The sequence below is a fragment of the Pristis pectinata genome, chromosome 3 (assembly GCF_009764475.1).
Source record: "Pristis pectinata isolate sPriPec2 chromosome 3, sPriPec2.1.pri, whole genome shotgun sequence".
In the NCBI taxonomy this organism is placed as follows: domain Eukaryota; kingdom Metazoa; phylum Chordata; class Chondrichthyes; order Rhinopristiformes; family Pristidae; genus Pristis; species Pristis pectinata.
The window spans coordinates 52,409,392-52,430,155 of record NC_067407.1 but is presented as its reverse complement, the minus strand read 5'-3'; the positions used below and the strand labels follow the sequence as shown (position 1 = coordinate 52,430,155).

Here is a 20,764-nt window from a genome sequence, read left to right as displayed (position 1 = left end):
AGCATGGCTTTGTGCATGGAAAATCATACTTGATGAACCTTTTTGAGCTTTTTGAAGAGGTAACCAAAAAGGTAGATGAGGGTAGGACAGTGGATGTTGTCTATTTGGACTTTAGGAAGGCCTTTGACAAGGTCCTTCATGGCAGGCTGGTCTGGAAGGTTAGGTCTCATGGAATCCAATGAGAGCTTTTAGGTGGATTCAAAATTGGCTCAGAAGTAGGGAGCAGAGGATGGTGGTTGAAAGTTGTTTCTCAGAACGAAGGCTGGTGACTAGTGGTGTGCTGCAGGGATCAGTGTTGGGACCCGTATACATTATTTATATGTGATTTGGATGAGAATGCACAAGGGTTGATCTGTAAATTTGCAAATGACACTCAATTAGGAGGTGTTGTTGACAGTGAAGAAGATTATTGTAGATTACAGGGGGATCTTGATCAATTAGGGAAGTGGGCTGAGGAGTGGCAAATGGATTTCAATACAGTTAAGTGTGAGGTAATGCATTTTGGAAAGTCAAACCAGCATAGGACTTGTACTATCCTAGGGTTCTAGGGAGTGTAATGGAATAGAGGGACCTGGGAGTACAAGTGCCTATTCTGTTGAAAGCGGCGTCACAGATAGACAGTGTGGTAGAAAAGGCATTTAGTATGCTGGCCTTCATTAGTCAGGGCACTGAGTATAGGAGTTGGGACATTACGTTGCGGTTGCATAAGTCGTTGGTGAGGCTGCACGTGGAATACTGTGTACAGTTTTGGTCACCCTATTGTAGGAAAGACATGGTTAAACTGGAAAGAGTGCAGAAAAGATTTGAGGATGCTGCGAGGACTCAAGGGCCTGAGTTTTAGGGATAGGTTGGCCAGGTTATGTTTATTCCTTGGAGCATAGGAGAATGAGGGTAATAGAGGTTTATAAAACCATGAGGGACATAGATAAGTTGGACGGTAGCAGTCTTTTCTCCAGGGTAGGGGAGTCCAAAACTAGGGGGCATAGATTTAGGGTGAGAGGGGAAAGATTTAAAAGGGCCTTGAGGGGCAACTTTTTCACTCAGAGGGTGGTGAGTATATGGAATGAGCTGCCAGAGGAAGTGGTTGAGGCAGGTACAGTCATATCATTTAAGAAGTACTTGGATAGGTACATGCAAGAGCGGGGCTTGGAGGGATATGGGCCGAATGCAGGAAATTGGGACTTGATAGGTGGGCACCATGGTTGTCATGGACGTTGAGCTGAAGGGCTTGTATCCATGCTGTATGACTCTGACTCTATGATCCTCCTGATTTCACAGCTTGGCAATCCTGAAAATCCCAGTGAAGGCCCTGATCGCTCCCCCTCCCTTCACTCATGTCAGTTGTGTCTCAATCTTTACCAGTACCATAGGCCCCAATTGCCCAAGCCCACTCCTGCCAAGACTCCAAAGACAGCATCAGACCCTTTAGGTCATTGCTAACCATTCCTCCTTGCCAACCCCTTAAACCTGGCTTCAGTTGTGTCTCCAGATTGGCACACAAAAATGTGCACTGACACATCTGTTGTGCACTGCCAAATCAGTTCTGCACAAGGCCTTGAGCAGGAGTAGTCTTTCACATTCACTGCAATACCCATCTCACTTTGGTACCTTAGAATAATTGGGCCATTTTTGTTATGGCCATGATACCAACAGTCAGTGTGGAAATTATCACTAGAATACAAACAAGATATTGGAGTAGATGATTGGGGGCAATCTCATCCAACCTAACTGTATTGAAAACATATCCAATGCCATCCCAGTTTAGATGCAGTACAAAAGCTGTTGCAGCCATACACTAATGAAGGGCCTAACACCTGCTCTAGGTCCTGAACCAAAGGGAGGTTTATATTAAATGTTGCTAAGGTCGCAAATGTCAGGTTTTGTTTCCGGATTTACATGCAGCCTTGTCAGCAATCCTTAAAAGGAATGTTGAAATCCACCAACTAAATGATTTATTTACCAAAACATAATCTAGAAAAATGAAGAGTCAAAAAGAGAAGGACCACTCCCAAATGCCCCAAAGTAAATGCATGGGCCATGCCAGTAATTGTTTCCCCCTTCCCCTGACTCACTAACAGTCCCAAGTTAGGATTCAACTGGCCAATTACACTTCTTGCCCCTGAACCCACAGCTGATGTGCTCCTAGGGAGACCACGGCTGATGGCTGCAGCTGACCTGTGCTACCTGTGTCTCTGTTTCTGGCCTCATTTCACAAGTGCATTGTTCACTGTAATGGGATCTTATCTCAAGGGATTAACACAACATTATTCGTAAAATCTGCTCCCAAGGTTGGCACTGATGTTGTTTGGGGAAGTGACCTACACCTCCCGAATGCTGAACACCAGCTCTCTGACACCTCCTCATGACTCCCTTGTAGACATGCCACCAAAAGACATAGAACGGTACAGCACAGGAACAGGCCTTTCAGCCCACAAATACTATGCTGACCAAAAATGCCAATCCAAACTAATCCCATCTGTTTGTGTTCCTTTTGAGACACAAATGCTCTATATCCCTCCATTCCTTCCCTGCTCATGTGCCTGTCTAAATGCCTCTTGAATGTTGCTATCTTACCGGCTTGCACCACTTCCTCTGGTAGTGCGTTTCAGGCACCTACCACTCTCTGTGTAAAACACTTGCCTCGTAAATCTCCTTTAAACTTTCCCCCCTCTCACCTTAAAGCCATGCCCTCTAGCATTTGATATTCCCACCCTGGGAAAAAGACTCTGACTACCTATCAGGCCACTGTTTCCCAGATAGTCAATGACTTCTGAAGATGTTCCCTACACAGTGAACTTCTAACGCCTCCCTAAGATTCACAAGCAGTACCTTCCTGGTAGACCCATAGTTACAGCCTTTTCTTTTCCCATAGAACTCATTGCTTCACCTATTTTGACTCTAGTCCTTCTCTCCTTGTCCAATCTTGTCCCACCTACATCCACGACACTCCTGATGCCCTTTGCCGCTCTAACACAAATCCCTGGTCCCCATCAGCTTATTTTCATCATGAATATCCAATCCTCCTATTCCTCAATCCAGTATTAGTACAGCCTCTACTTCTTCCTCGGACAGAGGCCCCCTCGGCTACTATCCTCCTGGTTGAACTAGCTCTTGCATTGAACAACATTTTTTAACCCCACTTGCTTTCCACAAATAAAATCTTCACCTATCAGAACCCACATGGGGTCAAGCTCTTTGTGGGGTATGTGGAACATTCCTTGTTTCAGTCATAATCAGGTCCCCTTCCTCGCCTCTTCTGTTACATTGGTGATCGTCTCAGTGCCACTTCTTGCTCTAACGCTGATTTAGAATGGTTCATTACATTTGCTGCCAATATAATCTTCACATGGTCTATTCCTGTCTCTTGTCTTCCCTTCTTTGACTTCTCTATTTCCATTTCATGGGATAGGTGAGCAACTACAAGCCCACAAGCTCCCACAGCTATCTTGACTAAACTTCTTCCACCCTGCTTCCTATAAGACTCCATTCTATTTTCGGTTTCTCCATTTTCATTGTCTCTATTTTGATAATGCCTCCTTCCACACCAGTGCTTTAATACATCTTTCGATTTTATCAACTGTGAGTTCCCTTCCACCATACCTGACATGACCCTCAAATGTGTCTGCTCCATTTCTTAAACTTCTGCTCTTGCCCTCCCCCCTCCCAGAACAATAATAGGATTCACTTTCTTCTTCCCTTTGACCTCACCAGCATCCACATTCAACAAATCATCCTCTGTCATTTTTGACACATCCAACACCATGTCACCACCAGACAGATCCTCCCCTCCACTCCCTTTTCAGCTTTTTCAAAGGAACCATTCCCTCTGGGATACTCTGGTTTCATCTTTACCAATATCCACTTCCCTTCTTACAGCAACTTCCCATGCAATTATAGGAATTGCCATACCTGCCCTTCAATGCCTTCCCACTGTCCGAAATCCTTCCAGATGAAATAACAATTTACATGTATTTCGTCCAATTTAGTATAATGCAGTCATTGTGCATGACACAGTTTCTTCTACATTAGAGACACCAGATGTAGATTAAATAACCAGTTTGCAGAAGTCTCTATTCGGTCTGTAAACATGAACCCAAGCTTTCAATCTTCGGCCACTTTATTTCTCCATCTCACTCCCAAACTGACTTCTGTCTTTGGTCTCCTATAATTGCTCCAACAAACCCAAATGTGCGACACATCAAATTCCTACCAGGCACATTACAGCCTTCCAAACTCAACAATGCATTCAGCAATTTCCGATAGACAGACACTCCTTATTTATCCAAAATTCTCAAAATACTTTTTCTTCTGATGACAAGTTCTGATGAGAGGTCCTTTACCTGAAACATTAACTGTGTTCTCTCCCCACAGTTGCTGCTTAACCTTAAGTGCTTTGAACATTTTATATTTTATTTAAATGTGACTTGACATGAAAAATACAGCAGCCTCATCGGCACATTATTAATGCGCACAAGTGCTAACATTGAGTCATTAACTGCAATTCTTGTAAATAACATAAAGGGTTGGCTATTTCAGTGTCAATGATAATTATGTGCAATGCCATTACCTGATGACAATTGGGAAATAATTAGTTAATTATCAACAACTGACAGGAGGAGAAAAATATCAACTAAGAAAGTGGTAACAGAAATAATAAATTAGTTTCAAGAACAATCACCATTTCTATTAATTATTAAAAGAATGAAAGATAAAATGGGTATTTTTTTCTTTGTGAACTTCCATTTAATTAAGAAGCTCTTAATTTATTGGTGCTCTATACCATTATATTCAAGTGCTTAAAGTAATCATAAAGGCTAATGAGCCCTTTATTTCAAGGAGACTGGAACTTAAATATGGGGAAGTGAGGTGTCAGCTATGCAGACCTGCAGACAGATTGGGCATTGAGTACTGTGTACAATTTTAGATACAAAGCCTCAAGAAAGACAACTAGCCCTGGAAGGGGTACAGCACAGATCCACCAGAATGATACAAAGGCTCAGTGGGTTAAATTCTGAGGGATAGTTGCGTAGACTCGGTTTGTATTTCATTCATGAAGGGATTAGGGGTGAGCTAATTGAGATCATTAATCTTAAAAGAGATTTGATAAAACAGATAGAAGAAAAACTAATCTGGTAGCAGAATACAGAGTGGGAGGGAATAATCTTAAAATTAGTGCTATGTTATTTAGGAGCAAAGTTAAAAAGATGCTTTCATATTAAGGATACAGAAAGCAGGATCTCAGTTCCCAAAAAGGCTGTGCTTAGTGTATCAATTGGAATGTTAAGGCAAAGATCGATGGACTTTAATTAGATGGTAGTATCAAGGGATACAAATCGAAGGTAGGTAGATGGAATTGGACTTTCAATCAGCCATGATCTAATTAAATGGTGGCAGATGCTTGAAGGGCTGAATAGCCTTTTTTCTACTCCAATGCAATGAGCTTAGCTAATGAATTGATATTTATCTGTTTGGAAAGTTAACATGAGAAAAATTTATCTGGTAACTGTGTTTTAAAGAAATGTTCTCAAAATAAGGATGTTTAGCAGTCTGCAAAAAGGTGACTTCTGTTGAAAGGAATCCAAGGTAGAAATGCATGAATATTCATGCACAATGATGTTTTGGAGAAGATATTCATCCAGATGATCACTGTAAATTTACAATGTTTTAAGAATCTAGCTGATAAATGGCTGACTTTGCCACGTAAAGTCCGAAGGCACCGGTGAGCAAGAAATAAATGGGAGCTAATTATTGGCAGGGGCAGCCAAGTGCGAGATGTGGTTTAAAAAAATGTACCTCAGGTGGTTACTACCACTATGGAATGATTTCCTGCTTTTGTGAATTGTAGGGCCCGCACATTTTTTTCAAACATACAAAGGTTGGAGACAATAAATCAGAATAAAGAGTATGTATGAGAGAAAGATGTGGTTACAAATTACAAGCTCAAGAGAAGCTACACAGACACACAGAAATACCAGTGAGCAGATAGGAAGTAAAAGCAAAGTTGGAAATAACAGGGTTAGTCAAATAATTATCAAAAGCCATGATGCAAGAATGAATATTATGACATAACTGTCATATCTAACAGCCAAAGCACATTCAAGAAGATTTTAAGAATTTTGCTCCAAGCACATCATAAAATCCACTGACATTGTTTATTTGGTGTATGAGAATCAGGACCATGATTTTGTATTGTGTACAAGGAATTAATAAAATTATCTCTCATGCTAAAATTCCCACTATTTTTATATTGGAAGAAATGAAAGAATACAATGGATGTGCAGACACGCATGAAGTTGTGGGCTCCTGGGAATCAGAGTATCAATCCCACATGATGGTAATAAGCTAAAGTACAACAGATAACGGCGACAACTTTCCCATGGGAAAATATGGAAGGTGTTAAATCTGTGGAATACCACAAAGGCATAATGGTAAGTAACATGGTAAATAATTTATTAGGTTTTGTAAGTAATCATAGGTATGATTTAAACAATATAGCACACATTTGCATGGACACAGACAGAAAATCAACAAACAACAGATAATACATTTAATGATTTGTTTAGGAATAAATAAGAACATTAATTGATCAATTCTAAGATGGAGCAGATGAAAAAGGAAATTTTAAATTTCAGATATAAAAACTTTTAACAGTATAAGAAATTGAAGCTGCTGTTACAAAAAAAACCCCACTAGATTTATAGAAAAAAAACAGTTCACAGAACACATACACACCAAAATGACATGGTCAGGAAGGTGCTTAAGCATGCAGATCATGCTTCAACATCAGCTGGAACACTCCAATTACAATATGAGTGTATAAATTATCAAAAAGCGTGTCATAGATATTAATTCCACCTGTACATGGATTGAAAGCCCAATATATCTGTCCTCAAACAGTCCACTAGAGACCATCCACAGAAAGGTCAGTATTTCAAAGACAGCTTTGATGAAGTGAGGAGGATCATGAACACTCATTTCAACCCCACAAAAATCTTCCATCTCTTTGCAGGCCTGACCTTGCTGTTCATGTGATCTGCTTCCCCAATCCCCAATAGGTCTTAACCACCAGTGAACTCCTTGTGTTAAAGCCCATTGATTTATGCCATCAAAAACCAGTGAAGTGAAATGAACAGCATATGACCACACTCCCATAAGGTGCAACGAAGGCCCAAATAAGGCTTCCCGACAGTCACCACTGAGCCAAATTGAAAAATTGCATTGATGCCTTTGTGAGGGTAAGAGAGAACAGAATACTGGCACGAAGAAACCAATGACAGAATCATCGATGTGCTTTGTTCTCATTGCTATTTGCAAAATAAAAACACACAGCTAATATTGCAATGCCTCATTTCTAGCAGGATGCTGCACTTGAAGGAGCCAGAACTCAGAATTACAAGAGTACAATCAACCTGTGCTTCCTGAGCATACAACTCCCAGTGGAAGGGAGCAATTAGTGAATTATCCTTCTAATTGCAATAAAACATTTTGGAGAGTTACTAAGCAGAGACTGTGCAGTTACCACAGAAACCATGATTTTTAAATAGGAATCTGGTGAGTTATACAGGAGCTTGTTCAGTCAATACAGATTTTAAAGCACAGAAGTTGTTATGAGTGAATTGAAATATACCTATGTGTATACACAATTAGTTATTCATGCCGTCTCTCCTCACATTTCCCCCAGGCTTGCAGTAAGCAATTTGTACGTTCACTGTTGTAAGTTCAATCACGTCAGTGTTTCTCTGCATCTACCCTGCTAAAAAGATGCATTTAGCAGGATTATACTACCCTCTTGCTGTTCAGATAAACTAGCAGTGAAGCTTGATTTGGAAATTATTTAATTTGCTTTGAATTTAAATCTGAAGACCTAACTCTGTAGATAGTAACATATTGTACATATCATTTTAATATTTTCACAGTGCTCCACTTCCTTGAGCTGTGCTATTTAAAGGGCTACTTAGCCATTTTTGACTTACTTCTGTGGTCTGTGGCACTGCAGTTTGGAGGCAATAAGGAACACAGGTGAGGAGTTCCAAGTGTTTTTACAACCTTAACTGAGCTGCACTGCTTTTCCTCCAATTATTACTTCTCTGCAATGGGTGCACCAATGGTGATCCTGTGCAGTCTAGAGCACTGGAGGAAGGGAAAAAGGGTCTATGCTCATAGATAGACCCCATCCCTCATATACATACAGCTCTTCAAGAAGTAATATACCCAGAGCTAAGGCTTCCAGTGTCAGCAGTGACAGAGCCTGTAATCAAGTTCTTCAGGCAGTTCCTACCACATGCTTATGCCTGAACTGGTCGGCGTGCAGAGATGAAAGTTCATTCACACTTTGAACCTCCTAATCTCCAGATCATTCCAGGTGGCGGGTATTCATATAATCATAGAACAGCACTGCACAATACAGGCCCTTCAGCCCACAGTATTGTGCCGACCTTTAAACCTCATCTAAGACTATCTAACCCCTTCCTCCCACATATCCCTCTGTTTTAAAGCTGCACAGTTTCTATTCTATGTGACATTTCACTGTGCAGCTCAACACAGCACTGGAGAGATCACAATGTTCATTACTCAAGGGAAAGGGTCTCCTTTACTTTGAGTGGAGACCTTAAGACAGAGTGGGAACATGGATTGTGCAGTGCAGGTTCCCAAAATGAGAGGCTGCACCCTTGTGGCACTTCAGACTCCCCAAATGAATACAGATCTCTACAAGGAAGCCTTCCAACTATGACCATGAGCCAAGGCCATTTCCAAGAAAGCAACATATTTCTTTTTCTCTTGCTACTCACAGTGCTGACCATATCCCAAGTGCTGAACAGCACAGAAGCCACTCAACCACCAGGAGGGTGCCAATGGGTTACTAAAGCTGAGATTCCAGTACCTTCACTGAACCAGGAATACCTTGCAGAACTCCCCAGTGAGAGTTGGATATTTCATTGTCATCTGGTGCATGCTTCACAGTCTCATCATCACCAGTACCTAGCCCTTCAAAAGGAGAAGGAAGCTTGAGGCAGAGGAAGAGCACATCAGCAGATGGCAACAAAGAGAGCCCCCTCTGGTTGTGCTGCTGGGGTGTGCATCATTGCCTAGAGAATTCTGAGGACCCATCTCCACTGGTTCCATTCCCAAGCAAGGAGGTAATTAGTGAATCAGTGATGGCTCATCTTGTAATGACGTGCTCTTGATGTTCAATCACCAAGGCTGAACTGTCTCATCTGGAGTGTCCACACCAAGTGCAGAAGACATTGTCTATGGTTGCTTCTCCAAGCTATGATCATTGCCTGCAGTAGATGCTCGTCAGAGAACCAAACACATTTCATTCAAAGACATTATCATGCGGTTTCAGGATACTGAAAATACAATGCTGAAGGTTTCACATTCTCACATTAAAAGAGATTCTCTGTACTAAGGCACCACACAATACTGATGAATCTGAGTTGACGAAATTCAATACGAATTATCATTAGCACTTGATCTTGTGAAAACAACACTACCCCAGGAGAATCATTATGAGCAATTATCTTCACGTATAAGTAACCATAGCAAGGAAAAATACTAAAGCTTAAACACCCAGCAGTGGATTATCATCCACACACATGGTCCATTCATTGTTAATCACTGCAGGAAAATAAATGGTCCCTCAGATCAAACACAAAGACTCCACAACTACTACGCCAGACATGTTTAAGTGGTCCAACATTGATTTGTGACCCTGGTGCATTTGGACACTGAACCATCTTGGTTGGTCAGGAATGGCTGAGACATCATTGCTCATTCATCCAAGGAATGGAGGTCATAGAGCCATTGGACCCCTTCAGAGATCTTTTCTGTCTATTTTTCCATTGCAGATCATCTTGAGAACATGGCTGTGACTACATCATGAGAAAGTGGTAGTCCTGAAACTGGTGCTTATTAAGAACCCAGCCCATTCCTTTGAAATACTGCATCTTCTAATTGCAAATGATTTCACTGTACTTAGTAAAATGGATCCTGTGAGCATATACTGGGAAGAGTATATGTGATGAATCTTCTTTATAATGCAACCACTCAGAATCAGCTCTACATTGCACTGTGACACCCTCTGCAAGGAGAAACCCAGTCTGTGAATCTTGCACAGGGTTACATTGTGTTTATATCCTTACATAAGGTTTATAATTGGCCATACACTCTGAACATCCACCAATCTGCTCTGTTGAACACTTGTGAAATGTGCATTCTTGTATGCTCCTGGTAACGGCACCTATAAATAGTGGCCAACAAACTGCATGGTCAGAATTTAGATACATTCAGTTGTGACAAACATCCATAATCTGTAGTCTCAATACATTTGGCCTCACCCTCATATGACCCTTTCTAATTATGGGAGAAAAATAGTAGTAAAGTCTGACACAGACACAGCCCTGGTACAATTCACAAAACAGAATTTGGTTGTACAAGAATGACTTTTAGCAGAACCATCACAGGATAGTCTTCCTGTGCTTAATCAATGGCTTCTGAATTACTAAACAAAAGAACTAAACTGTCACCAGATCATATCATAGCCAGCAATCTTTCCATCATATTATTTTTATGTACGTAACAATAGCTAACTCCAGATTCAGTGCAAAGGGCAGAGGCTGACTGAACATCATGCATTGTCAATCTCTGTCAAGACAATAAATAGTGTGTTCAAAAGCTTCAAACACTTGCTCACAATTTGATGATGCTGATGACGGACAACGCAACCTGGTGTCTATCAAGCACTAAACACAATTGATTACATTGATATCAGGATGCATTCAGTGCTACACGACTATGATGTAAGAATGAAAAATTTACTTTTCAACACCGAGTGTCCGGGTCTCACGGAAGGCATTGCAGCAGAAGTAACTTTAAAGGGACAGCAACCTGTCTCGTCCCTGGATGTAAAAGAGGTGAAGCTACCAGTGTCACAGGCAGAAGGCATGACATCAGCTCTGTTTTTCTCTTTGCAGATGCTGCCAAATCAGTTTTTCTCCAACATTCTCCACTTTTATTCCATAATATAACATGATAACCCTTTGAAACTGCAAATCTGTGCTGATTTAAAGTATGTCTGCGAAAAACTTCACTTTATCTGTGTAGAAGACTGATGTGATTATGGGAGGCCAGTGGTGCATCTGTTCCTGGTATACAGAGAAGGATACCTCCACAATCTGCCCAAATTTTCACATCAAAAAAAGGTGATCCACAGAATAAGTGTGGTAGCATGACACTCAGAGCTCTACCTCAATACCTCTACTTCACATTTCTTTGATTGACATGCAAAAATTGAATTGAACATAAAAATATGATCATCACGGTGAAAAAGAACTTACAAATCCTACTGTCATGGAACTAATCACCCTCATATATTCCCCAAGTAACAGAATTTCATGTTTTATTACTGAAGTATGTATTCTTAGTAACTACAGTTATGATGGCGGAAAGCCATTCCCTCTCATTGGCCCCAAGCATTATGGTAACTTTGAGTAGATCTAGTCCTGACTGGCAATTACATCATCTCGGGTTCAGCAGCAGCTGTCTGGACTAGTTGGCTGTGAGGCACCTATGAGGACATTAGTAGAGATCAAAGACTATGACAATCTTAGAGTGCTGTCTAGCTCCACAGAGACACTCGCTAAAGTCCAAGCATCTCATAGATTTCCTATCTGGTGCCAGTCAGATCATAATACTGCCTCCAGATCCACACCAAAAACATGATTAACACCCTGATAGGAGTTACTACCTCCTTATGACCGCTCCCAAATGACACCTGTGTGCTGCCTTTTTGGCATGCAACAGTGGTGCAAGGCTGCTAGAGTTTGAAAGGCCAAATCATAACCTTGATCACAGAAGTGGGTATGGACTATTTTGATGGTACTGCTCCTAGATCCTGGTGCAGAGCACTTTCCCATCTCTCCATTCTTTGGCCTAGGTGCTGAGATTAGTGCCGGAAATCTGGGACCCACTGCCTGCCCAGCTGAACATCCTATGCTTTCAATAGCTCTCCAGATCAACTTATAGGAGTAATGTGGTCAAGTGTCTCATAAATACTGTAGGTCTGCACGAGTTAGCAATGGTCTCTGTCTGCAAGGGTTGCAGTATTCAACTGCCAATCAACAGTAACTGGTTTGTGCTCGTCTTACAGCAACAGCATGACTGAAAAATAATTGCACTGGTCTGGGTCCCTTATTACTAAGGGGCATTAATTTTAAGTCCAAGTTCTCTCTTTGTCTCTTTGATATCTCTACTTCATGACAGGATCTATTCACTGTTAGGTGGTTGCTTTCCAAAAATTGGATAACTATGTGGGAAGATTTTGTGTCAATAGATCCTTCCAAAGCACCACTGTTGACAAGTTCTAAGTCTGCAGTCAGTGCTTCATAGATGAATCATTTGTTTACATTGATCATATTCTTGATGCAGGAAGGAAGCAACAATTTGATGGGATGCAGTACACTTCACAGGTGAGGAGGTTCCCAAAAACAAAAGGCAAAAAAATAATGTTCATGTATTCTTCAAATGATAGAGCCTGGATGACAGCCCCTCCACAGGTGGAGCCTGGAAGGGTAGGTGGAAATGGGATCAACAGGGAACTCAACCTTGCATCACATCATGCAACACATTCGCATTTTGCAGCCATGCAGGAGTTGGGTGTATCTATATCTACCACTTGTGTACCAACTCCATTTGTCTCTCCACTTTGCATTTCATTACAGTTCATTTTTATCCAGGCTACTTCCTGTCTCCCAACTCAGCCAAGGCTGATAAATAATTGTCATTTATTATGGAGCTTCATAAAGGCTGCGACAATATGTGCAATCTATCTTTAGAAGAAACACATTCCCTTAAGGGATTGATAATATGAAGGATAGTGCTTCAGCAGGTGGGGATCTTTACAACCACTCCACTGCACCCCATCATCGACTGCCACCAATATCTCCCACCCACCACACTCTATCAAAACTCCTTGACCCTCCCACTCTGGCCTCTTACATACTATCTCATCATTGGCATCCACACATGGTCTGAACCATGGGCTGCTGAATTCCTGGTCTAAACCCCTCTACTTCTCCACCTTCTCCCATATTCTTTAAAAGTCTCCTTAAAAATCTGATTTCATCTTGCACTCCTCTCCCAATGTTGCCTGCTTTGAATCGAGGTCTATTGTGTACTAAGTTTGCTTCTTGAGAAGCTTTAGCATATTTTTCTCTAAGTATGCATGAATAGTAAACTACTTAATATAAATAACATACTCAACTCAGCATAATGAAATTCTAAAAGGCTAACAGAAAATAATACATCTGTTTATGCTTAAAGAAAATAATGAATAACAATATTTCAAATCACATGGAACCTTATATGCCCAAGCAAAATGCCATAAATACCACATAAGATAAGACCATACCTACATTCACAAACTTGATAAAATTAAATGATGGTTTCTCAACTCAATGCATAATAGTCAAGGCCTGTAAATGTATGAAAAGCAGGCAGTTTCTATGACAACGTTGTCTCCTTTCACTCAGAAAACCTATGAATGTCATGTATAACACATTATCAACGTGATTTAAAAAAAGCAAATAAAATTAAAATCTTTTTATACATGTATTCTCTGCTGTCTTGATTAATTGCAGATGTTAGATTTCTTCAACCTACATTAAATAGTTTTGTTCAATCATTCAAGAATCCTTTTGAGTACCAGTTTGTTATAAAATTAATGCAAAGACCATAATATTAAAACATCTTTACAGCAGAAAAACTAAAAAAATTATAAAGCCATAATTGTCCTTGTTTTTCGTGTTTTGCCAGCTCTGCAAATCTGTGAAGCCTTCATTGATTGCTGATCATAGAAGGTGGCCAACATTTCCTTATCTACTTTCTGCACAGATGCTTGGTGTAGAATTGTAGTTTTATAATCAATCTAGATTTTTCAGAGAAACCAGAATTCATGAGAAAACTAAGCTTCTAATCTATAAAGTGGATGAGGAACCTCAATCTGACTTTTTGCAACATTGTAAAACTATTGGAGGAACTGAAGCAACAGAAAATTAGTGTAAATCTTAAAAAAGTCATGGAACAAAATGTTCATTTTCCAGGTTGATTTTTGGTAGATGATCCTTAATTTCATCTTGTTCAAGTACAATACAACAGTCCACTGCAGTCAGGGCACTCATATTTGCAAAATTTAATGAACGTATTTGCTGATACAGTTTACAACCCTACTTTATAGTTGTTGTAAAATAATTTTGTTATAAACTGAGTCATAAGTTTTAAATTATGGCAAAAGTGATTTCCCAACAGGAATTATATCCATTAAGACATCCTTTCCTGTAGAGGAATATTTATTTTTAAACTGGGATGAATTATTTAGAATATATTGCCATTCAAAAACACTTGGAGGTTAAGCATGGAAAGAATTCAGGTCATTAGTGGCCAATTCCTTATCAACAACACGTATATTCTGAATATATCTCAGCAATGTTGGTAAAGATACTCATTTTCAGGAGCATTTTAATCAAGATGGCCTCAACGCTCGGCATCTCCAGAAGCAATAATCGCTTTATCAGCTTTTGAAAGGGGACTTCAGAAAGAGGAAGTTGGGAGACCACATACCAGTTCTCATTGGTGGGTCAGAGGTGCAGAGATAAGCAGTTTCAAATTCCTGAGCATTAACATTTCAGATGACTAGTCCTGGGCCCAGCACATTAGAATGCAATTACAAAGAAGGTGTGCCAGTGCCTCTACTTTCTCAGAAGCTTAAGGAGATTTGGCATGTTACCAAGTACTCTAATTAACTTCTACAGATGCCCTGCTGAAAGTATACTGACTGCTTGCATCATGACATGGTATGGCAATTCCAATGCACAGGAATGCAAGAGGCTGCAGAGAGTTGTGGACACAGCCCAGTTCATCATGGGCACAGCCCTCCCCACCATTGACAGCATCTACAGGAGGTGCTGCCTCCAGAAGGCACCATCTATCGTCAAAGATCCCCACCATCTGAGTCATCCCCTCTTCTAGCTGCTACCATCAGGCAGAAGGTACAGAAGCCTGCAGCCGACACCACCAGGTTCACAAACAGCAACTTTCCTACAACCATCAGGTTCTTGAACCTACTTGCACAACTTTAACCCACCTCAGCAATGGAACACTACGGACCACCTCTTAAACTACCATGGACTTGTCTTTGATTGTGTCTTTGTCTTTTTTTTTGCACAGTCTTGCTTTTGCACTGTCTTTTTAACCACTATATGGTACAAATTTTAAGTATAATTTATATTCTGTGTGTTGTCTGAACCTACGTGCCCGTGATGTTGCTGCATGCAAGTTTTTCATTTTATTGTACCTCGCCGTACTTGTGCACATGACAATAAACTCAACTTGACTTTTGTTTCTACATTTGGGATGATTTTGTTTATTGCAAGACTTCGGAGACTTTCACCAGTTAGGTCAGAAGAAATCCGATTTTCCACTTTGGTGTTGGTGTAAGAGCTCGAATGGAAAATTGTGCTGAGTACTCCTGGCCTATCAAATTCTCATGCATGGGCACTGAAGAGGAAAATGGTTTGAGGATTCAATTTGTGCACTGACTTCGAATCCGAGACACTTTTTCCTTATAATTCAACAGGAACTAATCTTCAAAGTACCTCATTAACCGTGAGTGCTTTGGGATATCCTTAGAATTTTTTCAGGTACAAATTTTCTTTCCCTATTTGAAATTTTCTCAAAGTAATTAGAATATAATGAATATTAATAGGCATGCAACAGAGGACAATTTACCCTGATCCAGGGGAACCATTCTGCTACAAACTCCCATCTTCATCAGTTACCTTCTCAGTTTAGTGGTGATGGTATTGCCTGTAAGTGGTCTGAACATCTTAGTTATGTGGGAATTGATTTACACTGTTGTAAATCTTCTTGAGATAATAAAGCCTAGGCCTGTAATGATGACACTCAGTTGTGACCTAAACTGATATTCATGCCTTCTGTACATGTATTTCTTTAATCTCTCCACAGGTAGACCTAATTAACACAAGCTGAGGCAAGGCTTGTTTGAATTGTTAAGCTGAATGTAAGGTGAATGTTCAAGAGAAGCAATGATTGATTCACTTGGTTCAATCAATGCAACTTATCTCCATATATTGGCAAAAGAAATAGGCTTTGCTATCTAACTGCAGTGAGCCAGCTTGCTTGACTTGAGCAGACTAACTAAAATCTCGATATTTTGTCTCACAGCCCAGAATAACCCTGGCTTTGTAGCCTGTGCAGTGTACTGTTCCTAAAAGCCAAATCGCTTGGTTTAGGTCAGGGTTGGAGCCAAAATGAATTCAGCAGAGTTTGATTTTTAGGTATTATGAATGCACTTAGAGCTTCAAATGGCATCGATGATTTGACATCACTTTAGAGCTTAACACGTTATCTAATATCCTCTCATAACTTTACACAACTAGACGTTATCTGGCAGCAGGAAAGATCCCCTCCCCTCTGCCTCCTACACTTGTCCACCCCAACCAAATAACACACTACCTTTTACCTAGGTTCATCTTGAGGTATGTCCTCTGGCTGTCCCTACTATTACACATGTCTGAAGTTCTTTCAAATTGCAAAAGTGTGGCAGGTACTTAAATTATATATTTTTAAGGCTTCTCCACAAACTACTTGTTCCAGACCAGATGAGTTAAAGAGGGCACACAGGGCAGTACAAGCTGATGGAAGAAGCATGGGGTGTGGCAGGGGTTGGGGGGGTGGGGGGAAGAATTAAAGGATCACAGATGAAGGCCAAATACGTTCAAGAGAAATTCCTCTACCTGAACCTCAATGTGGAGCATTTTGTGTAATGTCTGCAATTCATCAAGGACACAGTCACTAAAATCTGCTGCCTGTTACAGACAATTGCAACTACAGAACCGAGCAAAGATGACATTGCAGGAGTTTTCAAGGTGTCTGCAACAGCAAGCACTTGGTTCCTTCAGAGATATTTGAAGATAGAGATAATTGCAAAACCTTGTAACTTTCTGCCTCTTGTTATGTGATTGGTGGAATCTGCTGCAAACATTTTTATTCTTCTTGCATTGTAGGAGTATGCATTGTTATTGTTGTTTGGAAATGGGAAGCTATAATGGTGATGTCAAAAAAATTTAAAATATCAGAAACTATCATTATTTGGTAATCTATCTGCATTTCAAACCATATTCATTTCAATTATTTCTTTCACAAAACAAATAAACATATAGAAAAAAATCCTCACCTTCTCAAGTTTAGACAAAGCTAGTGAATAGCAGTCTTTGGCCCTGAACTGCATGAATCTCATATTGGCTGGATGTGTCAATTCTGTGATAATACTGAGACTGGAGAATAACCTACATTAAAGAAAATAGAAAACAGCATAATTGTCAATTTTGGGTTTCATTTTCATCAAATCACCCACCATTACAGAAAATCATTTCAAATAAATCTTCCCTAAAAGTAATCCAATTCTTGATTCTGAGTTTACATAAAAAAGACACCACAGTACCCCCAACTATTCATTCTATTGATTATTAATTGATAGTAGCCAAATATGCCCCTTGTATTCACTGAATATATTTATTTGTTGACTAGAAAAAATGTCAACTTCAACAACAACTTGCATTTTCTTGCAACTTTTATGTTCAGACCAATATTTCGGATTATTTTACAAAAATGAATGGAAACTAAAGGAATGAGAGGATCAAATAACCTTTGAGGAACAAACCACAATTGAAAAGAATGAATATTCACAAGCTTTTAAGGGTGGTGTTTCAGAGGATGGGAGAAAAATGACTTAAGGAACAGTCACTAGAGGAACAAACAGTGCAATAGAAGATCAGGAGCAAACAGTGTCTTAAGTGCAAAACATGGGGGTGTATGACTGGAAGTCTTAAATGAATTAGACAAGGGTGAAACGATTAATGAGCTATTCATGAGAATCTTAAAATCAACCTGTTGGGACATGGAGAGGTAGTGGTAGAAGAATGGAGGGATGGAGTGGGTTTGAATGATAATAGCATTGGATGGTCCATCTCTTGTTTATTGCCATCTCAAATCACAACTTGTACAAGGAAGAAAGAAATGTAAAGTAACTTAAACAGGTACTGTACTATGGAGTTTAATCTGCTATATAAAAAAATAGTAGATATTCATCCAGCTCTTCAATGTTAAAAATATCCTGTCCTTTTTCTTCATGTTGCTTTCCCAAAAAAAAAGGAAGGATGAATACTTTGTGTAGGAGCAGTATGGATTCTAGAAGAGTAAGAGGGCAGTGGGTAGGTTTCGACATTAACATCCACCGAGATTTAGATGATACCACAAAATGCATGGCCAAAGCAGCTTGGTCTCAGAGCTTTTCTGATTTTTAATACTTTTAAACAATAACTAATTTCAATAAAGTTCTGAAGTTTTAAAAATTATATTGAGCCATAATTTGCTGCAATTGGCAAGTGAATGGTGCCCATAATTTGTTTGAGCTGGTCTATTCACATTTGAGCTGGTCTATTCACATTTGAGCTGGACCTGCATGAATGAGGAAAGCAAATTTGCAAGGCCTTAACACATCAGATTAAAGGATTGATAAAGCAATAATACAAAGACAGAAGGAAGTCCAAACTAAAATAGGCAGATCCAATTTCAAATGAGATAAAGAATGAGAAATAAAGACTGGGAAAGAGAGATTCAATTGAAAGGGAAAAATGTGACAAATTTTAAAAAATTAAAAGCAATTACATTTTTAAAATCTTTAATAACAATTAAAATCTGAGTGAATGAGAATTCATAATTATAATTGTTAATTTTCAGTCCCAGAAAAACTGAGTGGCAGCAAATAACACGATATGCTATTAAATGTCCTTAGACTGAAATAGAAAATGCATAATTTTCCATGCCAAATTTAAGCTTGTTAACTGCTGTGGAGGTGAACAAAGAGGTGCCATTTTCACAAAATTATTAGTGCAGCATCAATTCTTGGCACAGCTTTGGATTCCCACAATTGCCTTCACCTGAAGTTGTTACACCTTTTGTGCATTAATAATGCAAACTGCATAACTCATGCCATTATTTTCATTGGGAAAGGCTTGAACTATAAGATATTACGTTTCAGAATGGCAATTCCTACAAAATTCATAAATATACATTACGTAAATACATAATTCACACTGATTAGAACAGTTAGAACAAAGCAGTTTATACAGTAATAATGAAAACCTTGGGCAATACTACATTCCAATAAGTAGATCCTATTGTATTGCTGTACTAATAATTAAAAACAGTAACTTCAAAATCTGTAAGCTTTACAGTGGACGTGCACCTTAAGCATGTAATCTCTATGCAATATAGTTATAAAAAGTGTTATACAGTGATATGGAAACAGGCCCTTCAGTCCAATGAGTCTGCACTCACCATCAACCACCAATTTAGACTAATCCGACATTAATCCCATTATTTTTATATACTCCCACATTATCATGCCACCTTCCCCCTCACACACACACAAGCAGGTTCTATCACTCACCTACACACTAGGGGCAATTTACAATGACCAATTAACCTACCAATCTGTAAGTCTTTGGGATGTAGAAGGAAAATGGAGCATCTGGAGGAAACCCAAGCAGTTACAGGGGAATGTGCAAACTCCATGCTCTCAGCACCCAAAGTTAGAATTGAACCTGGGTCTCTTGCCCTGCGAGGCAGCGGCTTTACTCGCTGCATCTCTGTGCTGCCCCAAATGTTTTAAGAATATATGGTTCGAATAGATTATAGGTAATTAAATTATTGCAAGTTCATTCTGGGTACTCTTGGTTAATACATCTCATTCCATTTGCATTACACTGATCAAATCAAAACTGCACTAACAGTAGTTTCCTGGTCGGTTATCAATTTCTGCAATTTAAAAATGAGAAGTTTTGCATCTGGAAGACTATTTGCCTTAATAACTTTAGCAAAATGTGACAGGTTATTACAGCTTAAATCTTCAAAAACGTACAGAATAGACCTGCAACATAGTTACTGGATTTAAATAAAACTGAAACTAAAAATATAATTTCTATATTAAGGATTTTCATTCATCTTTACTCCATTCCAACTTCATTGGGCAACCGGGCAGCAAAATGAAACAAGGATACTGCACATTTTCCTTACAATTTTGAAAAGCAGTGAACCTTAGGCTGAACACTTCACACATTATTAAATCATATTTTCTGATTTACTCTCTTCAAGATTATTGTACAACTTGATTACATTATCCCTTGTTGCATACTGAACAGGGCTGCCATCAATCTCTTCTAATTAACTTCACAAAAACATTTATCAAGGTTGTTTGACCTGACAAGCTTTAAAGCATATAATAATTTCAAGTTCAATGAAATTCTTCATGCATTTGGCCAATTTCTACTCATTTCCTGTAAATATCTTGAATCTCTTTGTACTGGAGACTGAAGGTAATGGACATAATGTGATGCATTCAAAGAGACACAGTCTACCAGCCCAAAGTAGTTAAGTGTCTTTCATTCTTCCATCGTAATGGTTTGCAATTAAAGGAGACTGAAGTCTCAACGAATACTTTCAGAGAACAGCACCGTCCAATTGCTTTGCTTCTTTTTAAGAAAAACTAACAAAATTGAAGTTGGCGTAAAAAGGATTTTCTATTCAGTGAATCATTCCCCTCCCATGGAGAGCAACACTTTAGATCTCCACTTAAAGTCAGAATTGTTATCTATTTCACCATGGGGAGAAAATTGATTTCTGCCAG

General features: G+C 39.4%; 1 protein-coding gene across 1 annotated transcript in view; it reads right to left on the bottom strand.

The window, feature by feature from the left end:
• Positions 1–20,764, bottom strand: part of LOC127568103 (potassium channel subfamily T member 2) — a 546,938-nt gene that overhangs the window by 193,492 nt on the left and 332,682 nt on the right. Inside the window, exon 24 of the mRNA XM_052011419.1 lies at positions 17,252–17,363. Within this exon, the coding sequence (XP_051867379.1) occupies positions 17,252–17,363 (112 nt within the window). The remainder of the gene's footprint in view (positions 1–17,251; positions 17,364–20,764) is intronic.